Source organism: Cygnus atratus, chromosome 11, assembly GCF_013377495.2.
Source record: "Cygnus atratus isolate AKBS03 ecotype Queensland, Australia chromosome 11, CAtr_DNAZoo_HiC_assembly, whole genome shotgun sequence".
NCBI classification, from domain to species: domain Eukaryota; kingdom Metazoa; phylum Chordata; class Aves; order Anseriformes; family Anatidae; genus Cygnus; species Cygnus atratus.
In genome coordinates this window covers 16016510-16041398 of record NC_066372.1, presented here as the reverse complement: position 1 = coordinate 16041398, position 24889 = coordinate 16016510, and the positions used below count along the sequence as shown (strand labels likewise).

Below are 24889 nucleotides of genomic sequence, written 5' to 3'. Positions count from 1 at the left end.
GCTACTGCTGCAAGCACGCCCACGTCATATGGCAATAAAAGGACCTACAGCTTGCCAAGACCAGGCAGACAATGGAGAACATACACCACCTGACGAGAGCCCAAAAAGATCAGCCAGGGAGACTAATAAAAATGACAGCTTAGAAACAAATGACAAAGCTGCAGCCACAAAAAGGCAATATCAAATTAGCTGGAAACGCAAGCGCCGAGCAGAGTTCTCCAACAGGTCACAACTTGAGCAGAAAGCCAGTCAGAATTGTTTTCAGATGCATTTAGTTCAGGTTTTAGCTATAAAGGGCCATTTTTCTTTTTTTCTTTTTTTATTAAACAAAAATGTTTGCTCATTTGGGGTTGGATTTGTGAGCTGTCATTAGCCAAACAGATTAAAACTATATATGTATATACACAAACACTTTTATATACATATACTATATATGTGTGTGTATATATATATATATATATATATTTCTAATCCAGGTCTAGAGACAGATAGCTAGATAGATATTTGTATGTTAATACAGGCACCTTCTAGGTGCTACCTAAGGATATATCTGTACACTATAAGAAAGCTGAATTTCTTACTCGTTACCTTAATTCTTTACTGGATGCCTGCATACACATTCCTGCTGACCAACTGTACAAACGCTCCTCTTCTGGCAGAACTGGGCTTTTACCTGAACGCTCCAGGACACACACAACTGACGTATTATAAGGCTTTATTCATCAAGTAAAAACAATGCAAAGCAATTACAGAAAGAGTGAGAGGCAGTGGTTTGGGGGTCTTGTTACCAGGGCTGAGGGAATTGCTCCTATGTGATGCATTCACAGCACAGAAAGCACTGCTATCGAAGATCCTCAACCCCAAAAGCAAGGGATTTGCTTTACAGGGTGCCTTGTTAAGCAGGCCCAGAGGAAAAAATATTATTCCTCAGATGCAAAACGTCTGTTGTTGTTTTTGTTTTGTTCTGGAACGTTTCACTGGTAAAAAGCAAATCCTTGAACTCCTGAGCTAGAAACGTAAGACCACCTAGCCTTTTTAGAGTGAAAAAAGGATCTGGGTATCAGTCACTGCTATGCTCCATCTCACCCTGGCTCCAAAGCTTCAAACTTTGTTTTTTCAGCCTTGTTTATAGTGTTGTCAAGCTTCTAAGTGGCTATTTCCCTATTAACTTTGTCCTTGTTTGTTCTTGCATTTTTTAAAGAGCTGGAAATAACATGTGTTTACTTTGCTGTGTGTCTCTCAGCATCATCAATATTACTGTTGCTATTCCAGGAATTTTAACTGCTGCAGCAAAGCAAAGCCCAGGATCTCAAGCTTAAATCATATTCCCCTCAACCACAAAAGAATAATACTGGAAATGTAAAATTGCTGGGAGAAGGGCAAAACCATCTCCTTTAATTGCCCAGAGAAGCCTGTTTCTCATCCGAGCAGTTACTTGCATGTGTCAGGTAACGTGCTCAGAACGGCTTTGCATGCACAATGTTGAATTTTCACAGGCAGTGGCATGAGCAACGTGGAGGAAGCAGGATGTAAACGTTTCCTCTGTCATTAGAAAAATGCTTTTACAGGGATATAATAGCTTGAAATAAAAACATACCTCTGATCCAGCCTTTTCACAGGAGTTCAAGACAATAATTTTAAAGATGTGACTTTGCCAGGGATTTACAGAGGCAAAGAGCAGAGGAAATGTTAGGGACTCTGAAGAATTAGTTACTAGGCCAAATTCTCAAAACACTGCCTCTGACTGCTCTTCCAGTGCTAGCTCTAGTCTAGATTTTTATTATTTTTTTTTTGCATCAGTGTTATTTCTCAGCTTTCCTATTTAAAAAGGGACTGCATTCATCTCTTTTCCGATTGCTTCTTTAAAACTGCAGCACAGCACAAGCTGCAAATGGGCTGAGAAAAGCCCACAGCAAAAGCTCTACAGTAAAGCAGAAGTGAGGACCATCTCTTTTGCATTACTACTTTTCTTCTACTTTTTTTTTTTTTAAGCTTTTTCTTTTTCCAAGTTCCCTATTCAGTGTTTGAAGACTACTCATTCTTCTCTCTTTAGGATTACATCTATTCATTTTATTTAGCTTTTTAATGTGGAGACATTTTAATCTACCATTACTTTAATGCTGTTCCCAACTAGTTTGGGAACAATGATATATATATATCATCTTCAGCTATGAGGATAAAAAAAAGGAGAAATAAAGACTATACCCTTCTCATCAGTTACACATGTAGTAATGGTGGGGCGGTTTGTGCTTTGTATCAGAGAACTGCTTGTTCAAAATTCACAGGGCAAATAAGAAATACAGAAGCTCATGTGAGAGAGCATCTTCCTCCCTCTCCCTGTAGGGGAAATGTTACCATCTACTGGTAATTCAGAAGTAAAGTCTCACTGAAACTTATCTTCTATCCCTCTGCTTGATTGGCGACTCGCTCTCTATTCTAAATTGTTTGGATTTCATTGTTCTCATTTCTCCATTGATTTCACATGTTCCCTGTAAAACTTTTGCCCCAAACACTTCCTTTTATTGATCTAAAACTCCCTTCCCACCAAAAAAAAAAAAGAAGAAATAAATAAAATACCACTGTGTTGCAAAACAACACGAGCTAAACTGGATGTTTTACCAGTATTTTGTTGTCATGGCCAGTGTTGAATTATATTCAGTACAAACAGGGCTGGAACATTTTGCTTTGCTTGGAAAATTCTAGGCAAAACATGAAGAAGATGCTTGTCCACATGCAGAATGAAAGATTTACTCCATGTTAACTCCAGAAGGCTTAGATTTTGAGTTAAACATCTTTCCTGAGGGGGGAAAAAACATTTCCCTCTTACTGATGTGTAATTAGTGATTTTAGAGGACATTGTCAACAAGCTAATGGCCTTTTGTCTTTAAATCATCAGTATAAATATAGCCCAGCTCAACAGGGATTAAAAATTATTCATGTCTAGTAAGATAGTTGGTGTCTCCTCTATGAGATGAGTTCAGCTGGGCTCAGATCCAGCTCTCATATCACAAGCTTAAGTGGCTGCATATTAAATCCTGTAATAAGCAGAGATGCCCAGAAGTTCATGGGCTGCACAGTTCATTGTCTCAACACTCTCTCCCTGCTATCCTAGATTAGGACCAAGGCAAACTGGCAAAGGGCAGCCTCACCCAGCTCACCCCATGACTCCTCACGGCTTCCAGTTCCCACACTTCAGGAGCCCAGCACCAAAAAAGTGAGCATCCTCCAGCTCTTTCAGGATTTACAAAAAGCTTTGGAGCTCTGAACCGGAGAAGGGTGCCAAAATCCCACCTTTGCAGCAAGGAGCTCAAAAGCTTAAGTTTGGGTTTGCTGCTGCATCCACAGCTCCCAGCAGCTCTGCTGAGAGCATCCAGAAGCCCCAGGGCTTCCCTGCTCTTGCATCAGCTGGCTTTTTGGAAAGCCCAAACTGCTCCAAAATAATCCCACGCCTACCACTTTCCTTGCTGCCCACCATTCAATAACTACAGGCAGTTTGACCAGAAACTCCACATTTTGACTACATTATGTTGCATCATCATGTTTTCCTCCTGGTACTAATCCATCTTAGAAGAATTATCAGCCCCCCTGCAATGTCACTGCAAAATAAAATAAATACTACCCGTGCTGCATTCGCTGTCTGGCTGCCAGCTAGGGCAGAGCCTGAAAAACTGCTTCCACGTGTACCCACCCCGGCAGCAGCCTCGCTTTGCAGAGGCCTGAACCTGATGCAGGGGGACACGCTGCCAGTAAAAATGAAGGATGCTGGCGTGGGTTTGTGTGCAGGGACCCTGAAGCACACCAGCGGCGAGCGCTGCCAGTCACACTGGAGGTGCACTGGTGGCTGGTTTCCCATTGTTTGCCTGATCCTGTCAATGTCTCGTGGCCATCATGCAAACTTTATAAAAAAAACATGATAGTAAAAATTCCAGTCGATATATCCTTTTAATTTGCACCAGATTATAGATTTTTTTAATGCAATTACTGTAATTTCATTAAATGACTTAATTACCATTAATGCAGAGGAAAACTGTCAATAGAAGGTATAATTATGCTGTATAAAATCACAAGCACAATGTGCAATGATGCATAATTCCTCATGAAAATCATTCTGTGACTAAAATTAACTTTTTAAAATATTTTTAAAATACATATTGTGCAGTAGGAACGATTCAGTTCTTATTATGGACTTAACTTCCACAACCGACTTGGTGAGAGAGGGAGCAGAGCAGGTAGGGAGAGTGTGCATATGGAAGGAAGGAGCAGGAATTCAGCTTAAAAACACGCCGGAAAGGTATTACAAGTTTTCATATGCACGAGAGTGAAAAACAAACAGCTTATTATCACACAGATACACAAGACAACGTGTAAGCAGACGTTCCCTTAGGCACATTTCACCACGCAGCTTTCTGGACACCATTAACATAACATGGAAGCAATGTCTCAGTGAAGAAAGGTGTGACAAAAGGAAGGAGTGATGAGGATGAGGCTAAAACCACAATATTTGCTCTGGAAACTGGGAGCAAGTTGTCCAGGGTAGGATATGGAGATTTTCAGGCGCACAAGAACATCCATAAAGAGATATCTTATGGTATGCTTTTGGGCATGTTCAAAATAAAGCCCTTTTTGAGGGGTATGCTCATAGACTAGAAGGAAGAGAGTACATGGACAAAGACTTAAGATCTCTCCCAGTATAAGAACACTATAAGCAACAATTTCCACACATGCTAATATTCTCAGGTACACACAATGTCTATCAGTGTATCATTTGTGGTGGTGTTTTGTTTTTTTTTTGTACCAGAGCAAAAATTAAGTCTACAAGATAAATAATCCAGAAAGCCTACATGTGACTTTCCCCTGACCCACCACGTTTATCCTAGCACTTGTGCAACACAACTCACACTAATCCCTTTGTGCACAGGGCAAGCCTCACTGAAAGTGAATTTTAGCTTTTCTCCTCACATAATTCAACCCTATTTCCAAAACCTCTAAACCTGAAAATGCTGATGAAAAGTATGATTTCATTTCTGTACTGAAAATAAAACAAAACAAAAACCCTGTTCAAGTTCTTCGACTGTCTGCTCTCACAAATACAAACTAAAAAAGCAGTGTAGCTTGGGATGAGGCATCTTATAAGGAAAACATGGTGATAGCATTTTTCTCATTCACTTGTGTCCTGTCTGCACTGTCCTGTTTCCTCTCTGTCCTTTTTCTCTTGCGCACCCAGAAGTAGCAGCAAATGTCCTTGTCACACTTGCAAGCTGTCAGCACTAATGGGGAGGGAGGTGCACTGTAATAAAGACTAAAACAGGAAGGTGTAAGAGTCTGCGTCCTTGCCTATTGCAATGCTCTGATGATCTCTTAAAATATTTTCTTCCATCTGGTGGTGTTTTTAGCTTGATAGCTTAAGAAAATAAGGTTCACATGCGTGAGGAGCTTTGTGCATTTTCCCTGCCTCTGGTTTTGAATGTCAGATACAAGCAAGGACAAATATTGTACAGGCTAAGCTTTTTCAAAGCCAGGTACTGAAGGCATATAGATGTTACTTTCTGGGGAATGATGATTTTAAAACAATCCTATTTTAATACACTTTTATTTGTGGATTACAAGTTCAGGGCAGGGCAGTACAGATGCTGCACCTATCACGCTGTGTACATATTTTCACAATTACGAACACACATACTGGAAATAGTGAGAGATAGAGAATTAGCACTTCATTATAAATGCCTGAGTGGAATTATTTCCATGTGGAAAAAATCAAATACACTTCACTTTTGGTTTGTAGAAGAAATTTGCTCTTATTATTCTTAGTCATGTATTTTTATTCCTGTCCCACTACTGACTTTCTGTAGGAAACCAGGAGCATTATGTTACCCAGTAAAGATGTTAACATCTGTAATTTGTAACCTTCCATCTTTTTGTTCATCTTTGTTTTCACCTGGAATTAATTCCTTTTTCTGTGGACTCACTTGCCCACCTTTTTTTTTTTTTTATGCCTCTCTACCACTTACAAACTTTTCCCAAGTTTAGAAAACTGAACTTCAGAGCTATAACTTCACAAGTATTTTGTTTCCTAATTGAGCAAATCTCTTAAGCACGTGCTTAGATTCCTGCTTAATGGTGATGGCAGGATGTTGGCGCTGGGATTTTACATCCCTGCCTCTTTCCAGCACAGTGTGCACAACCGTACAATTCCCTTGTGCACAACCATACAGCTCCCTTGAACAGCCATACCTGCTTTAGTGAGGTACCAGCGACTCCACTCTCCTACATGCCATACAAAGAGAAGGATTTGAGAGCTGCCAATATTGCAAACAAATATGCATGCACAGCAGCTCCATGTGTTTGAAGAAAACCATCATCTTAAGGCCTAAAGGGCAAGGTGAAGTTGATTTAGGTTTTCTTCCTCTTAGCACTTTCAGTATAACTGTGTGCATCCTACAGTATATCAGTTAGCATCGTTAGCATCTCTGTTCTTCAGTGGAGAAAACACTTTACGGTACTAGTCAGCAGCTCTTGAACCATTAATGCTAGATATGATCTAAATAAGCTTTGAACAAAAGCAGAAAAAATACAGAGAACAGACCCTCTCGTCCTACCTACTCTTACATGCACGTCATCCCTCTAATCTGCAGGGTGAAAGACAGCTGCTCCATCTTTGCTCTGATTTTCTTTCAATCACTTTACTTATCTGTAGCAAATACACTGTGAAGTGTTTTCCTCAAAAGAGCCTTTAAGTGACTTATAATTCACAGACAGTAAAAGGAGGAGCAATCTTGAAGATGTGGCTGTTATTTTGCTTAATAAACACTAAAAAAAAAAAAAACAAACTTTCTTTTTGCATGCTGGACCACCACAAAATGATTTTGCAACCTTTAATGGCATGCCAAACATTTCTTCATGCTTGAAAATGTCACACCGCAGAATAAAAACCAGGCAAAACCTTTTTGTGCTTCAGTGGATTATGAGAAAACTGCAAATGGTGTGTTTACTACCAAGAGGAAAAAGGAGAAGACTGAAAAGTGGGACAGTCAGGTGAAGAACTTGTTTTTTTGTTCGCAGAGGGGAGATCGCACTGACCAGGCTTTCCCTTTTTTTCTTTTTCTTTTCTTTAAAAGCAACATATTGTGACGGTCAGGGGAATAAATTTGTAACTGGTGACATCAGGAGAGCTTCTTCTGTGCCACGGGGACAATGTAGCATACTCTGTGGTGGCAGCATGCAAAGCAGACACTGATAACCTGTAGCTAAGTGCCTCCCCATTGCAAGGGAAGATGGATAGGAAAACAACCATCAGCTCAGTGCATCACGCAAATCAAAGATATCTCTCTGCAGCTGGTATCCACCCTCTTGGCCACCACCTCCCTCCTTTCCTAACATCCAATTTCCAAGCTCTAAAAAGGTCCAGAACAGTCACATGGTCAAATCTTCACAGGGTGGTGTCACCAAGCACACTGACTCAGGTGTCCTGAGCACAGGTCAGCAAGAGCCTCTGAACCAAGCAAAAAAGCAGACTATTTCTGAGGGTCTAATTTCCATGTCCAGCAGGCCAAACACTGGCCTGGCTGCCATTGAAATCTGTACACCCTGCAGCCGTGTAGCTACAAAATACCAATAACAGTAAACGATAAATGGCTTTACGCTGGTGGAGAGGAAGGCACGGCAACGCTCGATATCTTATATCACTTAGTCTCATGCAATAAAAGAAGAAATCCACTTACCACAAATGCTATCATGCTCTTTACTGTGGACTCCCAGAGAAAGCAGCTCTGAAGGAATTGTATTGTATTCCATATTGCCATAGTGATTTTTTTCACACGATCAACATTTCTCGATAAGATCTGATAAATATTGAGTGGGAGGAGGGAAGGAGAAGAGGTGTTTAATCAAACACTAATATCCTACAATTGCTTCAGAAACAGGGATAATTTAAGCTACAAATGCATGCCAGGACACATATTACAAATAAAGCTTCTATTTCAGAGACACTCTCCAGCTCCTGTCTGCTTTCTGATTACACCCATACCTTCCAGATTTTCCCTATCCCTCAGGAGAAAAAAAAAAAGCACTCGATGCCAAAACTAAATAGAACAAAATAGAACAGTAACAGAAACCTATCTTTGCTCCCTTTCAATTTTCATAATATAGCAGTGTCTGAGGAGAAGGGCTCAAAAGTATTTAATCCAAACAGAGAACCTCTTCTCTATATGTTTTGGATTAGTCCATAGAAATAAATGAGAATTTTATCCTTATTATCGATCACCTTTATTTTAAAAAGGGTAATAGCCATCATTCTAGAATCTTATGGATATTTTAACTAGCTAATTTAGACCTAATTTATCCTTCCCAAAGAAAGGAATACAGCTTATGTTTTGCTTTAGGTGCTGTGAACTGTGCAACATCCACGACTATCATTTTCCCTATTCTGAAGTACAAAGCAAAACTACTGATGCAAACTAGATCAGAAAGCAATTCTGCGTTAACACAAACAAGCCTTTAAACATATACAGAAATACACAGAATTTACATGTGTTCAGTGTTTTATGCATAAATAGGTTTTGTTCTTGCAACCATGCTACAGCAACTCAAATCTTTCCAAAACAAACACAAGAGCTTAGCCCAGAGACAATCTTTACCTTCTTAGAAAATTTGCAGTTCTCTTCAGTGAAACGCTTTTCTCGGGGCTTGAATGTTCTAATACTTGCTTTTACCTTAAAAAAAAAAAAAGTCACACTTAAATTCATTATTTCAGGATCTTTCTCTTTTCATCCTGTGCATGATTTATGAGGAGCTGCCAGGTATATACAGTGATACCCTCTGCAACCCTGGCACATATCTATTGGCCTGAAGAGCAGTGACAACACAAACAGTACCCGCAAAGCTGTGATGCCCCTTGATATAGGGGCCCATTCCATCATGCACATGCAATCCTCAACCCATGGGAGTCTGCAAGAGTTCAACTGGGCAAGGTTGAACTCACTTAAGGGGCGTTCAGAAGTGCAGTGAAAGAAACCATGGGGACATCTTACAGAGGAATTGAAATTAATATTTTAAATCCTACACATTCTCTGTAGGTATAAGAACCTTGAACTTCTCTGCCTGGCACTTGGCAGCAGCCCTGCTCCCCAGATTTTTGTTGACCAGCATCACCGTACCACAGGGCCAGCAAAAGCAGAGCTGCAGTCCAGCCCACAGTGGCCTTAATAAATAGGATTCAATTCAGTAACGGCTGGAGGGCAAAAGCAATTGAGACTGACTCAGCCACCTAAAAAACTAAGTGCAGCATGTATATGCCTCATTAATTTTCCTGTCAACACCCTGGGAAGAGAACATCGTGGGTCAGCTTTTTGGGAAGGAAGTAGGTGTTAAAAGTAACGTATAATAATCTAAACATTAAGCCCTTTTTTGGCTGCTGCAAATGAAGCTCTGGTGCACAGTAATTGACACCTCCTTCCTAAGACGCCTGTGGTCACTCTAAGTCCTAAAGTGCCTCTGAATTGTCCCATCCACCTAGATGGGCTATCACGTTATGATGTGCCAATACCTCCTCACCCATGGTATGAAACAGCCCTCCGTGACCCCCATGCAGTTAGGACGGAACTTTTCCTGCTTGGCTACTGGTTTTAAAGGATCAATTACCAGGTTCACACATTTCCCCATTCCTTACACAAATGATAAGCAAAGAGAAAATATTTTAACTCACAGGATTAAATAGGACATCCAGCTCCAAGTAAATTACTCCTTTTGAAGCACGTTCCAAGTCTTTATTCTTCAGCGTGTAACAACTTTGTTTACCGTTTCTGATCTATAGTTTGGGGGAAGAAAAAGCATCAATATTTTCCCAGCTGTAATTCACAATTTTAAAAGACACTACTAAAAAAGAGAAAAACACTCCAGCACAAAAATCCTCCCCAAACCCTGATAATATACTCAGAGCCTGAAATACAAAATGACCATTGGATTAGAGACCTATAAAATTGCAGATTAAATCTCTTATGGTCCAACTTTAATTTACAGACCTTGTACTTTATAGTAGAGCAGCGCACGCAATAACCAGTTTGAAAATTCTGCCCTGGAAGCCAGTGAGTTGATGGAAAGTAATCAGCCTCCGTTATTACAGGTTGAAAATGGATTTTTTCTTCCAGAGTTCAGAAAGAGCCACAACAACTTGCCTACCTACTGCACGCTCCAGTACATGAACCCGCTTCTTAATGCTTAGTTTATTGCAAGGTTGTCGAATTATTACCCAGGAAACGAACATAATCCAAAGAAATTAATCAGCTTAAGTGGAGTGAATGTTTATGTAACAAATGTTCAAAATTAACAAATTCATGTAAAAGACTTCTCTCCCCACCCCACTCCGAAATTTCAATACAATTTCTATGCTCTAATCTGCCGGTTGGCCCTATCATATTAAATGTCTATAAAAACAACACCACCAACAAAAAAACTCCCCAACCATTTTGTAAACTATTTGGCTCAAATCAAACGCATTCTCTCTTCAAAAAGTGATGGCAGAAATGTATTTATTATACACAGTAGGATATGTATTGATTAAACATTTGGCTTTTTAGGAAGCAGACCAGTTAATTCTAAACAGCAGTAACATAAAAAACTGCAGCTTACCAAAAAGCTACATTCAGGGACTGTAATGATCAAAGATTAAAGATAACGGAGGAAATTTGGGGGCATGAAATTGCAACCATATTTAAAACGGCTATTGCTGCTCTGGCATTTAGAAGAGGTACTCATATAAACCGTGGCAGAAATGAGTAAGGAGAAAAAAAAAAAAGCTATAATGGGAACCAAGTGATTTCACATGACAAGGGAAAGGTCACTTTCCTTCCCAATGTTGCTCCACCCTTTCTGTACCAATTAGCTAGTCAAAGCATAGATGGCTTTCCTGGCTAACGGTTGAAAGGGAAGAGGGCTCTCATAAAGACCAAGTTTGCATCCTCAGCGGTGCCCAAAGAGGAACTCCAGCTTTTACTGTGTTCTCATCCAAAGCTTTGCTTAACTGGATGCTGGGAGTTACCCAGCCATTTGTAGGGTCTATTTAATAATAGCAATAATAACAGGCATTGCACTAAACTGATCGTGAACCTCCTCTGCTTTCACTGCAAGAGAACACAAAGAGTTAGAAGCAAAGGATGCTGCCAAGAAAGTAGCAGGCGAAAAATTATTCGGATAACCTGCAGTCTCAAAGCAGCAAATCAGCTGAAGTGCCTAGCCCCATTTTTAGGATAGACAGACATCAGAGGGTTCTCAAGCCAACTACCATATAAAATAGTCTGCCTATCGGAAAGGATTCTACCTCTTCAACAGTTCCCCCATTTCTACACCCAGAAAGAGGGAAAATAGTTTTAAAAGAAAAAAAAAAATGTTGTTTGTAAATTGAAGACTTTGATCAATTTTCCAAACTGAAAATTGGATTTACTGATGTTGGAGACAGTGAGCCAAACAGACTTGGCTTGAGGTCATTATCCCTTTCGTCCAAGGGGATGCCACCAGCATTGTACCCAGCAGTGTTTCTGCGGAGATGCAAGTGTCCAGGCACATATCATAATATCATAATTCTGGATTCTCCATACTTATGAATTTGGTGAATGAATATCAGTGTATTTCGATTACAAACATTTCTTACAAGTTTTCATCCTTGCGATGAAATTCTTTTATACCTTAGGAGTAAGAACATGTGGAAATCTGAATATATTTATGTATATCTTTCAAGAGTATAGCCAACCAGGAAAGACATCTCACATGATGCTAAATTCACAGAAAAAAGGAAAAGCCATGCTGTCACTACTGAGAAGGTCTAGCAAAACAGCATTCTGCACTCAAAAAAATGCTTCTGACTTTGGATATTTTTCATTTGCACAACTGGAGCTGAATCAAACATTTTGGGTGGGTCTATAGGTGTGTTCATACAGTAACTTTCAAATCAGCAACAAATTTCCTTCTCCATCATTCTTTGAAAATGGGCGTTTGCTTGGAAAACTTTTTTAAATGGTGTCGTTATTGTTGCTGCTATTTTGAAATTGGACAGGGCAGAAAATATTGCAGTGCAGATCCATTTTTGCAGTCAGCTCCATTTGGCATCCTTATTTCTAAATGTTTGACTTGTCTAGTAAAAGATGTGCAATTATAACTCAGTCTAAGACTAAACATTCATACAGATCTCCTAGCTTTTGACCTTCAGGATTAAAAAAAAAAGCACAAGAGAAAACATTTCTTTGTTTCTTTCTCATGGCATTTCTCCACTGCATTTTCATTTGGACAAAAAGAAAAAACCTTGAAAAAAAGTCAAACAAAAGTCTCTCTCAGAGTTTTGGCAATGTGCTAATCCAGTGTGGTTCAGCAAAAGGTGTAGGGTAATACTAACATCCATGACTGCATGGAGATTAGATCGGTGGCATGTCTCAACTGTGCCCAGGAAAAAATATCCAAAATAGCTTTTAGTATACTACATTTTCATTGTATTCTGTTCATAGTCCAGAGTTCAGATTCTGTTCAACATTTCCCTCTATCTCAAGAGGCAGACAGTCATATTAATTTCATTTTGGATCCATTTCTTTCTCCTCTCTGGGTACTTTTCCCCTGTCTCTGCTATTTGCAAAGACTGCTTAAATGTTCTCTCCAGCTGTGGAAAAGGTGAGCAAATGTTGCAGCTTGGGCTAGGGTCCTAGAACGAACCTAAATTCAGAAAGATCAAATTTCTTCTATCACCCAAACATCTTTCACTGCGTAACTGATCTCATTCAAACTTCACTCAACGAATAGTCCTGATAGCTGTGTCTAAAATAAGTTACCTTTACCGTGAATATTTACCTATACTTATCTAAAAAGATAAAATATGGAATGCAAAAGAGTATTGAAATTAAAAGTGAAAATACCTACAGGTTAGATCCTTGAAGAAACATTATCAATATAATTCCTTTGTTAATGATTCTATATATATATATATATATATAATATATAACCTCATGGAATACTGATGACTGCATTCTTTGAAAGCTTATTAATAGCACACAACATACCGGGGCTCAATCAACCACCAAGACTGCCCATAACCACTTGATTAACACGAGGACACCAGCACCCACCCCACCTGCTTCATTGTGCAAGGTTGCTATCAGAAAAAAAAAGTCACCATTTTTATCCCATGGGAATTTCTGATATTTGGGGCATTTCCATGTTCTGAAGCAACTCAGAAAGATAAAATATCAATCTTTTAACAGAGCAATTCACACTTTCTTCTGTATCATAGTTCCTTCTCCATACAGGACCATGCAAAGGATATCATCAGCTGGAAGAAAAACTAAATTCTTTGTGTACTTCAGACAGAGGCAACCTCTGGCAGTGCTTCAACTTGCCTTGCCTTCTTCCAGCTGGAAGGAAACGTTCAGGTGCATGAGACTGCAGCACAGTCAAGGCCCAAAGTGCACCGGGTTCCTTTCAAGTGAATGAATATATTTGCTAAACTCTTCCCACAGATGTCCCCAGTAAAACAAATGTGACTAAACACAGTATTGATGTAGCCAGCCAATGCTAAATCTATTAAGCAACAACCTTCTGACCGCTTGGGAATTTTAATGAAATAGCGAAAGCTGAGATTGATATGACACAAAACACTGAGAAGACAGGACCCTTACGCAGCAAAGGGTGTTTTTTCATTGCTCTTGTCTCAAAGAAATATGGTTTAGTGGCTTTTTTTTTTTACATTGATTTTAAGAAAACTTCACTCTGTATCCAGCTTTGATGCAGATTCAGTGTCATATATTGATGACCTGACAGAACAATGCTGGGTTAAACCTCTGTACATCAACACCCATGACGTGCGGAAAGGGTAATGGCTACTCTCCAAGGGTAATTCATCTGAAGCATTTGGGACCCCTGATATTCCTGCTTGAGCTCATTGCTGATGCACAATGTCATACCATTCGCCCTGAATAACATAAAGCTGTCTTGTAATAGACACACACCTACTCTTATCAAAGGACATATTTCCCCAGGAAAAGATGAAAGCAAAGCACATATTTGACCCACCTGGACATGAAGAAAGAGTTTTTTGTTTCTCCTCAGGCTTGTAATGTATGCTGATTAGATTTTTATACGAAATACCCATTCATTCATCCCAAACTCTTTGCCCCAAACATTTCACTTTTAATAACCTTCTGTGGGATCCAAAGTAAAATGGAAATGTGGAATCTTGGCATAGGGTTGATGTCCAAAGACTAAATGTGTATGGAGCTGATTATTTGAAAGCAGACAGCCACGGCTTTCAGGCAGTGTGAAGAGATGCTGAAAGCCCCAGGAGCACAAGCCACTGAGGCCAAGATCTCAAGTGGTACTCAAAAACGACATTCCCCTGTCAATACAATTTTCAATGAGAAGTGCATGGTCAAAGCAGAATATTTCATTCCAGAAATATGGTGTCCTTTTCTCTGGAAGAGATTTTTTTTTTTTTTTTAACCAGCATTCTGAAATTTCTGATTCATGAGAGGGGTAAAAATCAGAACAGACAACCCCCTCCATAGCTACCCGTGTGATAGAAGTGCAGCACTTTCACTGTTCTCTCAAACTCTAAAGCTTTCTCCTGCAAAAGGCCGTACACTTATGGTCAAGTGCTAAGTAATCACAATTGGCAGGTGCCTGTTCTCTGAGTCCAGGCCATGTTTTAGATAATTTAGCTTGCAAAAGTCATGCTAGTTGTTTTCACTGTATCGTTGGCTGCCGACCTTGCTTGGCACTTGAAAACATTTCAGAGACCTCTTCCTGTTTGCTGAAAAAAAGGTGAAGCTGAAGTCTAATCTGAGCTGATAATTCAGCAGATAGAAACATTCCAGCCTGCAATACAACTCTTCACTCAAAGGTCTTTCTACATAAAGATATTTGATATACCCTGCTTTCAAAATTATTGAAAGCACATAAGCTTCCATGCCTCCACTAACTTGCAGCCTTCTAGGAGATAGGTGTCTCCTGAAGTAAAACAAAAAAGATGGAGACTTAAAAAGGGAAACACGGTTGCTTTCAGTAAAATCTAGAGCACGAATGAACACAGAGATGGAAAGGACTTCTTTGATAATTAGTTCAAGACCCCTAAAACCTACAAGATCTCTAAACCTTTCCTGAAGCAATGAAGTTTTTGCCTTTCTTCCCAATTTTCCAGTATCATCTTCAATTTCTAACACAGAGGGCTGATCTGTTCAGTGGTGTATGCAATCTTCCCTCTCATCACCCAGTTTCTGAGAAAGCAACCTCTCTTGCCCAAAACTTAGGCAAGCCTGACTCTACGGGTCACCTTTGGCAAGACAGTGCTCCATTTTGTTGAATATCCTGGTAGCGGTAATTTGTGTCTTTTCCAGTGTAAACACCACTTCTGTAAACGTGGCTATCTGGTGCTGTGAACAGGATTTGAGATGAGGTCTCTTATACGTGCTTTAGAGGAGTAGAGTAGTTTGACAAAGAAAGGCAGAAGAAAAAAATGCAACAGGTTGATTAACATGGAAAAGTAAGATGCAAGCCCTGCATTTGTATTTCATCTCCCTGAAATAGCAAAAGGCAAAAACACTACTTCGCTCTCTCTGTCCCCCACCTACCTGCAAATAGAGAATATTCCAAATTCAGTGTAATGCTATCAAAATCAATGCGTCTGCAGCACATATTAATAGAGCTGTATGAGAAGCAAAGCAAATCATGCACTCATCCAATATTGCTTCATCATGCCTATTAATAAAGAATGTTAAATTTTATTCATCACCTGACAGTTTAAAGCTTTTCTCGTATTGCCTAGTCTTTTTACATTTCTTACTTGTTACATGCCATAAACCTAGATCACAGTCAAGGGTGAATGGAAAGCATGAACCTAATGTCACCATCCAAGACTTTTTGTGCATTAATATTATCTGTGTCTTAATGTTAATGTAATGATGAACGTGTGTGCATGTTTGCAAAATGCCAGTGCAAGACTTCTGGACACATTTAAACCAAAGTTCTCTATCAAATTAAACTCTTCATATCCCTCCAACATACATTCTATTGAAGGTTATTTATCATTAAGAAAATGTAGTCATCCATGAACAATTCCTGAAGTAAACTTACTTCATGTGCTGACAGCTCACAACTCAAACTGGTGCATTTTTAACTATATCAGGAGGGTGGGGGAAAATGCACTTCTATTTTTAAAAGAGAATTTAGTGCAAGCCAAATATTTCACCTGACTACCTAGGAGGAATTAAACCTGTATAATTTGTGAGACTTCGAGTTTTTAACTATTGTTCTCTTTCAGTATATTTATCTCAATGGTTCAAAAGGATACATTCAAATTTATAGTGAAAATCACAACATACGTTGAAATACCCATTTCAAGAAAAAGAGTTTAGAAAATTGCAATTCTCTGTCTGAGCAGAGTAAGTTAATAGGTGCAAAATGTTTTTAATCAAAAGCAGAGATGAATATATTTACACTATATTTGACTGAAATAGGAGGCAGAGAAGTTTGGATGGGAAGGAAGAAAATCAGTTGGCAAGGGAAAGCATAAACAATTTTTATTTTTTTTTGTCTCAAACTTTGGACAAAAAACCTATGCTGAATAGAGTTTGGACGTTACCACACACATGCACTCCCCTCCTCTGCCTTGTTACATGCTTCCTAAGGGATACTTGACAAATGCCTATAAAATCAACAGAAAATCCAAATCTAACATCTTCTCACTGTGAGCCCACACAGCCTGCTGCCGATCACGCAGACCATTTGGCAAGCACTGGATCTGCAGGAGAGCAGCTGCTCCAGCCACTCTCTTCCAGTAACATCAGAGATATGAGGACTTCGGGAAAAACTAACAAAGTGATCAAAAATGGAATAAAAGATGTTAAGAGTTTTCCTCCCTGTAAACATCAAATCATCCTTCATGCCAAACTGACTTTAATATTGTTCTAAAACTGGAGATATTGACAACTCAAGCCACTAAAATAGATAAACAGTCTAAAATATCCCCAGCCTCAAAAAAAAAACTTGCAGTGCAAGGCACAGAGAGGAGTACTGCAGAGCACATGGCAGCTTGAACGTAGGTATGTTCATATCAAACCCACACATATGCACCTTGCTGAACGGGCTTCTCCCCTGTTGGGGACTCAGGCTGTTCTATAAAGTCCCAAAACAGAGGTTTTATTTATTATTATTATTATTATTATTATTATTATTTTTAATCTGCAGTGACTCCAGTCAGGCCAGCACCTAGGTCTCTGGGTGTACTGGTGGGGTGAGAAGCTCTGCCTGGCACTGCTTCCTGAGTGCGGCACTGTGGCAACAAAAGCTCAGTATTTATCCCACAGCCTCTCCTGCAGTTTACACATATCTTATCCCCAAAATCCCAGGGTGCCCACATTCTGGACTCCAGAACAGCTCAGAAAGAGCACATGGTGGATGAAAATAAACACACTTTCCGGAAGAGATTCAGAAGCCACACCGCTTTTAACTTGCATGCACAAGATATATACATATTTAAACAAAATAATAACAAAACTGGAGCACATTAGCCTATTTCTTTACCACTATAAAGCATTCTTTAAGCTGGGATCATATTCTCTAAAACGGTTCAAGAGCTTTCTGGGCAGTTCATTATTTATTTGGAAACATCAAACACTTGTAGTTCAAATTCCCCTATCTGATCTTGATTGGTCTTACCTAAGTTGTGCCCATTTATTTCTCAGCTGACCCTGAGGGGCTTATATGGTCCACTTCAATTTAATGGGACTTTGCTTTCCCTCTAGAAACCTCCCATTTCTCCAGACTCTGCAAGGATGTACCCCCACTAACCTGTTACCACAATACAGCCTTTGCAGCAGCCGCCCACCTTTAAGACTCAAATACTCTTGTCTTAAATATGAGATGTATACCAGCCTTTCTGCAGAGGTGAATATGCTTTCACAGGGATGCTTCTAAACAATACTGCAATTTTGTGCTCTATAATTTCAATCAGGATTCACCGGCTGCCTATTCAAGAGAGCTATTACCCACAGCATCACACTGTGCATTACCAAAAGGTTCACACTACCACACGCATCATTCACATCATGTTATACATTGCAAGCGTGAATGTTCGTACAGGGCTCGACACAGTACTCGCTGCATAAATACCTGTCACACCGCCTCCTCCCCATTGCGAACCATCTACAAAACGCTGATTCCTCAAAACTCAAGGGAAACCCCATGCTTGAGGTTAAACATGTGCTTACACAACAACTGGAGTGATATGAACACAAGGATCCCGTGAGGCCTTTCACCCCACCTAATTGATTTAACAAAAGCCAGAGTCTAGAAAGTTATTCCCAAACTTTACTGCAAAATTTACCAGAATCTTCTGTGATACTGCAAATACACACAGACTTGTTTACATCCTCTTGATCTGGTTTACTTACTCTATTATTACCAGCCTTGTTCCAAATTAAATCAGTCTTACCGAACACAAAGCTGCTTTTCCCCATTTCTCTATTAATGTCTTTTAATGACCCTTTCACGTTCCCTTCTCTTTAGCTTGGCCTTTTTTGGCCATTTCTGAAAAAGCTTTAACTCTCCTTAATCTCCAGAGCAACCACTTTCCCCTGAGCTTGCTTTGTTTCCAGTTTTGATTTTATACTCCCATGGTAGCATTCACTCTTCACATATTTGTTTACAGAACAAAAGCCACCAGTCTTTAAAAGCACTGTGGAGTAGAAAACACCCCTTTTAGGTAATTTTATTCAGCTGTGCCAATAACAACAGCTATCTCTAGTCAATCCTACTGTGATGTGCAATTACTTTCTTGGAGCAAAAAGAAGCAAGACAGAACAAAGACATGCATAAAATGTTACCTTCGGAAGATGATGTGGAAACATACAGAACAACTCAATTATGTTTTCAGACCTATACAGCATATAGCACTGATGAAGTACAGACACTTCAGCAATTTTCTTTCCAATCAACCAAATTTCTACTAAAATGGGTCGGCAATGATTGTTACGTTAAGGAGGACTATAAACACTGCCAACTAAGGCACATATAGATCACAAAACCTGTTTATCCCCAAATCTGTGTTGCTTTGTACAGAGGGGAAAAGAAATGCAACTTGCTCCCAATGTTTGAGTGATATATGTGACAAAGGTAACTTACAGACAGCAAAGGGATGGCAACTTTTCCAAGAAAATCAGGGGGTTTATCTCCATCTTCATCAAATACTGTCACTTCCAGAACATCATGAATATCTTTAATAGGGCTGTAATGAAAAGCACAGACAAAGAATGATATTCGATATACATGCACAGTCTTCTCCACAAAGATCTGAGAATACTGTTTTACTAATTAAGTTTGTATTACCTTGGAGTATACCAGCATTAATTAAATTCCAAAAAATTGAATCAAATGATGGGTATTCCCCAAGCTTTCCCCTCATGTTGTAGTCACATAACTAGGTGAAGAAAATAACAACTACCAGTGACATTTTCTGTGCATTGATATAGATTTTAAGAGTGTAGAACTCTGCTCTCAAACAGAAAAAGCTGATCACTGGGATGTCCAGGGCTGAATTCAAAACTAGGCTTCAGGACAGTAAGTATACAAGAAAAATAATCCATGAAACAAACCTTACATAATTTCATTTGACTTGAGCTATTATTTTCCTTTTAACATACTAGCAAAACCAATTAAGAAAATCTAACAACCCTAATTAAAGGCCAAACGTACAATATTTGTGTTCCATTCAGTGCAAACGCTTGACCAATGTTGCAGCAGGCACTCAATCCTGAGCATTTATCAGACTTAATAAATCAGAGTCTCATTTGAGAAAAGTTATATGCGTGCCTGAAAAATCCTGGGTAACCAGAGATGACTTATGAGATGCATTCATTATCTCTTTTCCTTTTCCCATGTGCTAGAATTAAAGAAAAAGGCACGTGGTATATAGCGTGTCTGTTATTTAACCAAATGCAGCCATTCTGCCCAGAAGGCTGTTTCAGAGCAGTTTTCTCCTGGGCCCTCTGCTTGCAACACCATGTTGTGGCTCCTCGTGAAGCGGAGTCAGGACCTAAAAGTCACCTGGGTGTCCTTCCAGCTAGCAGCTGCAGGATGGTCTTCAATGTGACCCACTGGTGGCAGCCAAACTACCACGATACACACTGTTTACAAGACACTGTCATTAAATTACATCAAAACCCCTCACTTCAGCAACTGCCCATATTCCTCTACACGCCATTACAATTTTCCACACAATACAGCTACCGGTGATATAAAATACTGTTTAAAATGTGTCATACAGGTAAGTGTGTTGCAGAAAATCTGAATACGGTGGGAAGGGCTCTCTGGTGTTACTAAATTCTCCAGCTGAAATGGATTCAGAACAATCCACTCTGCTCCTAAAGAAATCTAAATCATCAACAGCTTTTAAGGTGTTTGATCTCAATGAAAGAAAAAAAAAAGCCAAAAATCTGAAGAGAGTTGTGAGCGCCTGCCTGGCTCTGTGGATTTGGAGCTTAGAGTAGCTATGAAACAGCAGTAAGAAAGTTAGTGCTAGTCCACAGCTGACATTTCTGGGACTCTCAGGAAATATAGAAACAAATCGTTTCTTAAAAAATTATTTTGGATTCTTAATAGGTTTATTTTATTGGCTGAACATCCAAAAAGACTCATCTGTTGGCACAATCTCAGAATAAACAATGATGAGTGGAAGCTTCTTGAGAACAGACAGAGAAAGAAAAGGACTCCAAGAGACATGCATTCAGCTGCATGCATGAATTAAACAGAAATCCAGCAAAGTACTTCAATCAAAGAGATCAGATACTTTTTATTGCGTTCACATTCAGCTAAGTGTTTTGGAATGTTGCTTTTGCAAGAAATCTGTGATTCTCAAACTGTTCTTCCAATGGACAGGTGTAAGTGTCATAAATGATCAATTGCTAACCCTCACATTTGCCTTCTTTTCCACAGACTACTATAATCTTGGAGACGTTTATCCCACTTGGTTATTCACAAAAATCTTTTGTCAACATAAAGGAAGATAAAAAATTTCACTGCCAATAACTAAACTATCACTTTTTGTTACTAATGAAGTCACCCTAAAAATGCACCCTTTAATTATCTTTAAAATCTAAGCTTCTTATTTGGGTTAAGCAATCTTTGACTAGTTTAAATTCATAAGATATAACAGGAACAACATTAGGTCTAATTTTCTGCTTGCTTACAAATTAAATGAGGTAATCTACCATGTTTCAATGAAACATTTTATTTTAAATTATTGAAAACGTAGGCGTGAGTATCTGGTCTCCACTTTCTGTAATATTATCTCTTAGATCCAGATACGACTCCATTATGTCTAGTCATGATTCTTCCTATAAATATCACAGTAATTCTTCTTTTAATGACTTCTATTAATAAACTCCATGCAAGAACTAGTAAAAGGCAAATGCTTTAATTGAGTTATATTTGATATTTCTCCAACATCCTCTTCTGACTACGAAAGAATGACATATCTTAACTTGACCTTTGTATTTTTCCAAAGTCAATAGCTTTTATAGATAAGCTGCTAACTGTTTGGCATTTCAGCGTGTTTTCAAAAGCAATCCACTTACAATGTGAAAACTTTGTTCCACTCTGGGTTGAGGTTCTTGTAAACAGTGTGCGTTTGAAGACTGTCATTTCCCAGCTCCAATACACAGAAAGGATCACTTTTACCTAAGAAAAGATCACAGTGAAATTAAAAAAAAAAAAAAAAAAAAGTGGACCAGTTGTTGTAGTTAGCATGCATACTTTTTCTTTGCAGTACGGCTGTGGAGGTGTGGAAAAACCAAATAAAAATAAGACCCATTAATAACCAAATAAAAATAAGACCCATTACAACAATTGGCAATTGTCTCCCACTGTTGGAATGACTTGCTAAACAATATCACCAATGCATCTTCAGTCCTGGAAACAGTAACACTTACCTTATAATTCATCCAGGTGACTTCACTTGAATACTTGAAATATGAAGCTTACAGTGAATAATCTCTAAATCTTTATAACAAGAAAAATCTGCTCCAGTTGACAACTACTCAGACAACATTATGAAAGCAGCACTGTCATCCTCACCCAGGTAAGTGCCAGGGCTTCAGTTACAGTTGTTTTATCCTCTGCTTAGAGTTTGCAGTCTTCTCCAGTTGAACAGAGGATTAAGTACCCACACCGTGAGAAGAGAAGCATGGCATTGTGTCTGTATCAGCAGCATTTCTTCAGTCAGTTCAACGTGAGCAAGTCCTTGAAGCTATGCATACCCTACGTAGCATCACAGCTTAAATAAAACCCACCATCTACTGAAGAACCAACTGGAGAATTCAGGTGTGAACCAGGTAAAGTACTTAAAACAAACAAAACACAAAACCAAAACAAACTTCCTCTCAAAAGGAGGATGCTAGCATGGAACCTGTTATGATGAAGACATGTTTGCTGATGTATTTTTTTTGATAACTCTCATTACGTGAATTTGTAGCTTTCACAACTTAACACAGCTCAGCAGTTTCCAGCATGAACAGAGTTCCTTTTATCAGCGTGTCTGGCTGAATATCTGATTTAATCTCAACTTCAGTGTTCATGCATAACTCAGACACAGACACTCCAGCTCCAGCCTAACTTTCACGTATGCCACTAAGTATGTCAGCAATGCAGGGATTTAGACAGCAGACAAAAAACAGTATTTAAGCAAAAGGTTTCTTTTTCTTCATCTTTATTTTTGGTATTATTAATGCAGACATTTTAAGGTTCTTACCATAATAAGAAGTTTATAGAATAAAATGGAAACTTTTCAGTATGCAAACAGTGGGTATTAACTAGTCAATATTGGTAAAATTTAAAAAACATGTATATTACTAGAATCTATTTGTCTTCTCCTTTTCAGCTTACATGCCCATTCCCCAATAAGCAGCCCTTCAGAGAAACTGCTTGAAATGCAAACTGGTATATGCCAAAAACAATCCCACTGTATAATTTGGTATTCTGAATGCTATTTTTTGGTCAGTGAGCAAATGCAGTGTTTGAGAAGAACTCTCATGCGTACACAGAAAACATCCAACAAAGCAGAAAGTCATTTTCATGTCAACAAAACTATTATCTAGGAATATAAAAGTATGGAAGACTCAGCCTGGGCTAGCCGTGGCTGAAGAGCTTCTACATATCTGATATATCTGCATGGAATATCACCTAAAATTTATATCAAATGTTAAAGTATGGATTTTCAGAATCACTGTTCAGAATCCAAGCAGAAACTACGATGTTTTCTGATCGCTATTATAATAGTAGGATAAGAACTTGCAATTAAAATCTGTAGTGCCAATATGTATCAACTGACAACAGAAATCCAAATCACACCAAAATCCATTAAAAATTAATTTTGGGAGTAAGTAACAAGCTGTAAGGTGGAATAACACTTCTCATGAGATGACTGGTCTGCAGTTTACGTACCCTAGACTTGTGACTGCTGTGGGACAGGACAAGGAGGAAACTCCACCTGCTCAAATGGCTCCCCTATTAACCCTTGGAAATCTTCACACCTCTTATCGTCTCCACAATTATTCCTTTATCAGCTTTTTAGCTGGACTTTGAATTTACTTTTATCAATAACAATAAATCTGAGCAGTCTCCCTGGCAATGCAGGAAATATGGCACTGCTCTAGGAGGGCTCTATTATGGAAACCCATAATTGCTGCACTAATCATTTATGAATGGCTCAGAACAGATAATTAATCTTTATGTCTCTCATTTCACGATCAGAAATTATGCTATTTTTACCTAAAATGGCTGCATCCTTTTGCAATTTGGTGGGTCTATTACAGCATAATACTAGGATATTTTCAGCACTGCCATTGAAAAACAATTTGTCATTTGCTTCATGAATCAGGCTCAAAGCCTGGGTTATTTTGAATATAATGACAGACTGAGTAACCTTTTACTTAAGCAGAATTTCATTCTCTGCTATGCACAAGGAATGTGTGTCACATACTCTGTATGAAAAGTCTTTGAATTGCAGAATCAAGAACCTGTGTGTGTCTTCCAATGTTCATTATCCACCCACATGCTCCTGTTTAAGTAATGAGGGAAAGGGGGCCAAATCCATCGACTGCATCAACTGCAACTGCATTAGCATCAGTCAAGTTTTCCAAACTCCCAGGCTCCGTTCTTTGCCTCAACACTGTCTGGATTGAAAATGCACCTATTTCTAGATATCCCTAGCCTTGTCATTTGACAAAAGTTCTGCTTTGCTGTGATACAACATCTGCACAAGCCACCTTTACTTATTGGCAGGGTTTTTTTGTTTTCAAATCAAGTTCTTCAGTTTTTAAAAATACTAGTATCTGCAGTAACCTTTTCTTCCTATACAGGGCTAAGCAGTGAATTGAAACTGAAATAGTATCATGGTTAATGTTGGATTTTATCCCTTGGTCCTTATTCTAGGAGCAATGTTCTCTTATGTTACACTGTCTGCATGAATACCAGAGCATTTTCTCTCTAGCATCTTCCCTGCCTTTTTCAACAAGTTATCTTAAAAAGAAAAGAAAAAACAAAAAGACTATGTCAGCAAATACACAACACACAATGTTGTGTCTGTGAATTATATGCTGCTGCAAAATATAGAGGGGAATTAAAAGGTCTCCAGAATCCTGGAGAAGATGATAAAAATAATAATATCTAGGCAGTTGCTACAGAGAAATAACAATTCTCTATCTCTTCCCTAGAGAAACAATATAAAATTGTATTTTTAAATGGTGTTAGTGTCCATTGCAGTCAGGACTAGGCACAATCTGAGGTAAAGCACAGTGGAAGAACTATCCTTTTCATGGAGTAAAAGCTGTGAAGATCATTCCAAACTGAAGCCTCAAACGATCTCTCAGAG

At 38.9% G+C, this 24889-nt stretch overlaps 1 protein-coding gene across 1 annotated transcript in view; it reads right to left on the bottom strand.

Annotated features, from left to right (window-relative positions):
• MCTP2 (multiple C2 and transmembrane domain containing 2) overlaps positions 1-24889 on the bottom strand; it is a 121054-nt gene that overhangs the window by 38915 nt on the left and 57250 nt on the right. Inside the window, exons 13-17 of the mRNA XM_050712992.1 lie at positions 21597-21699; positions 19147-19249; positions 9701-9802; positions 8634-8708; positions 7719-7838 (exon numbers count right to left, since the gene is read on the bottom strand). Of these exons, the coding sequence (XP_050568949.1) occupies positions 7719-7838; positions 8634-8708; positions 9701-9802; positions 19147-19249; positions 21597-21699 (503 nt within the window). The remainder of the gene's footprint in view (positions 1-7718; positions 7839-8633; positions 8709-9700; positions 9803-19146; positions 19250-21596; positions 21700-24889) is intronic.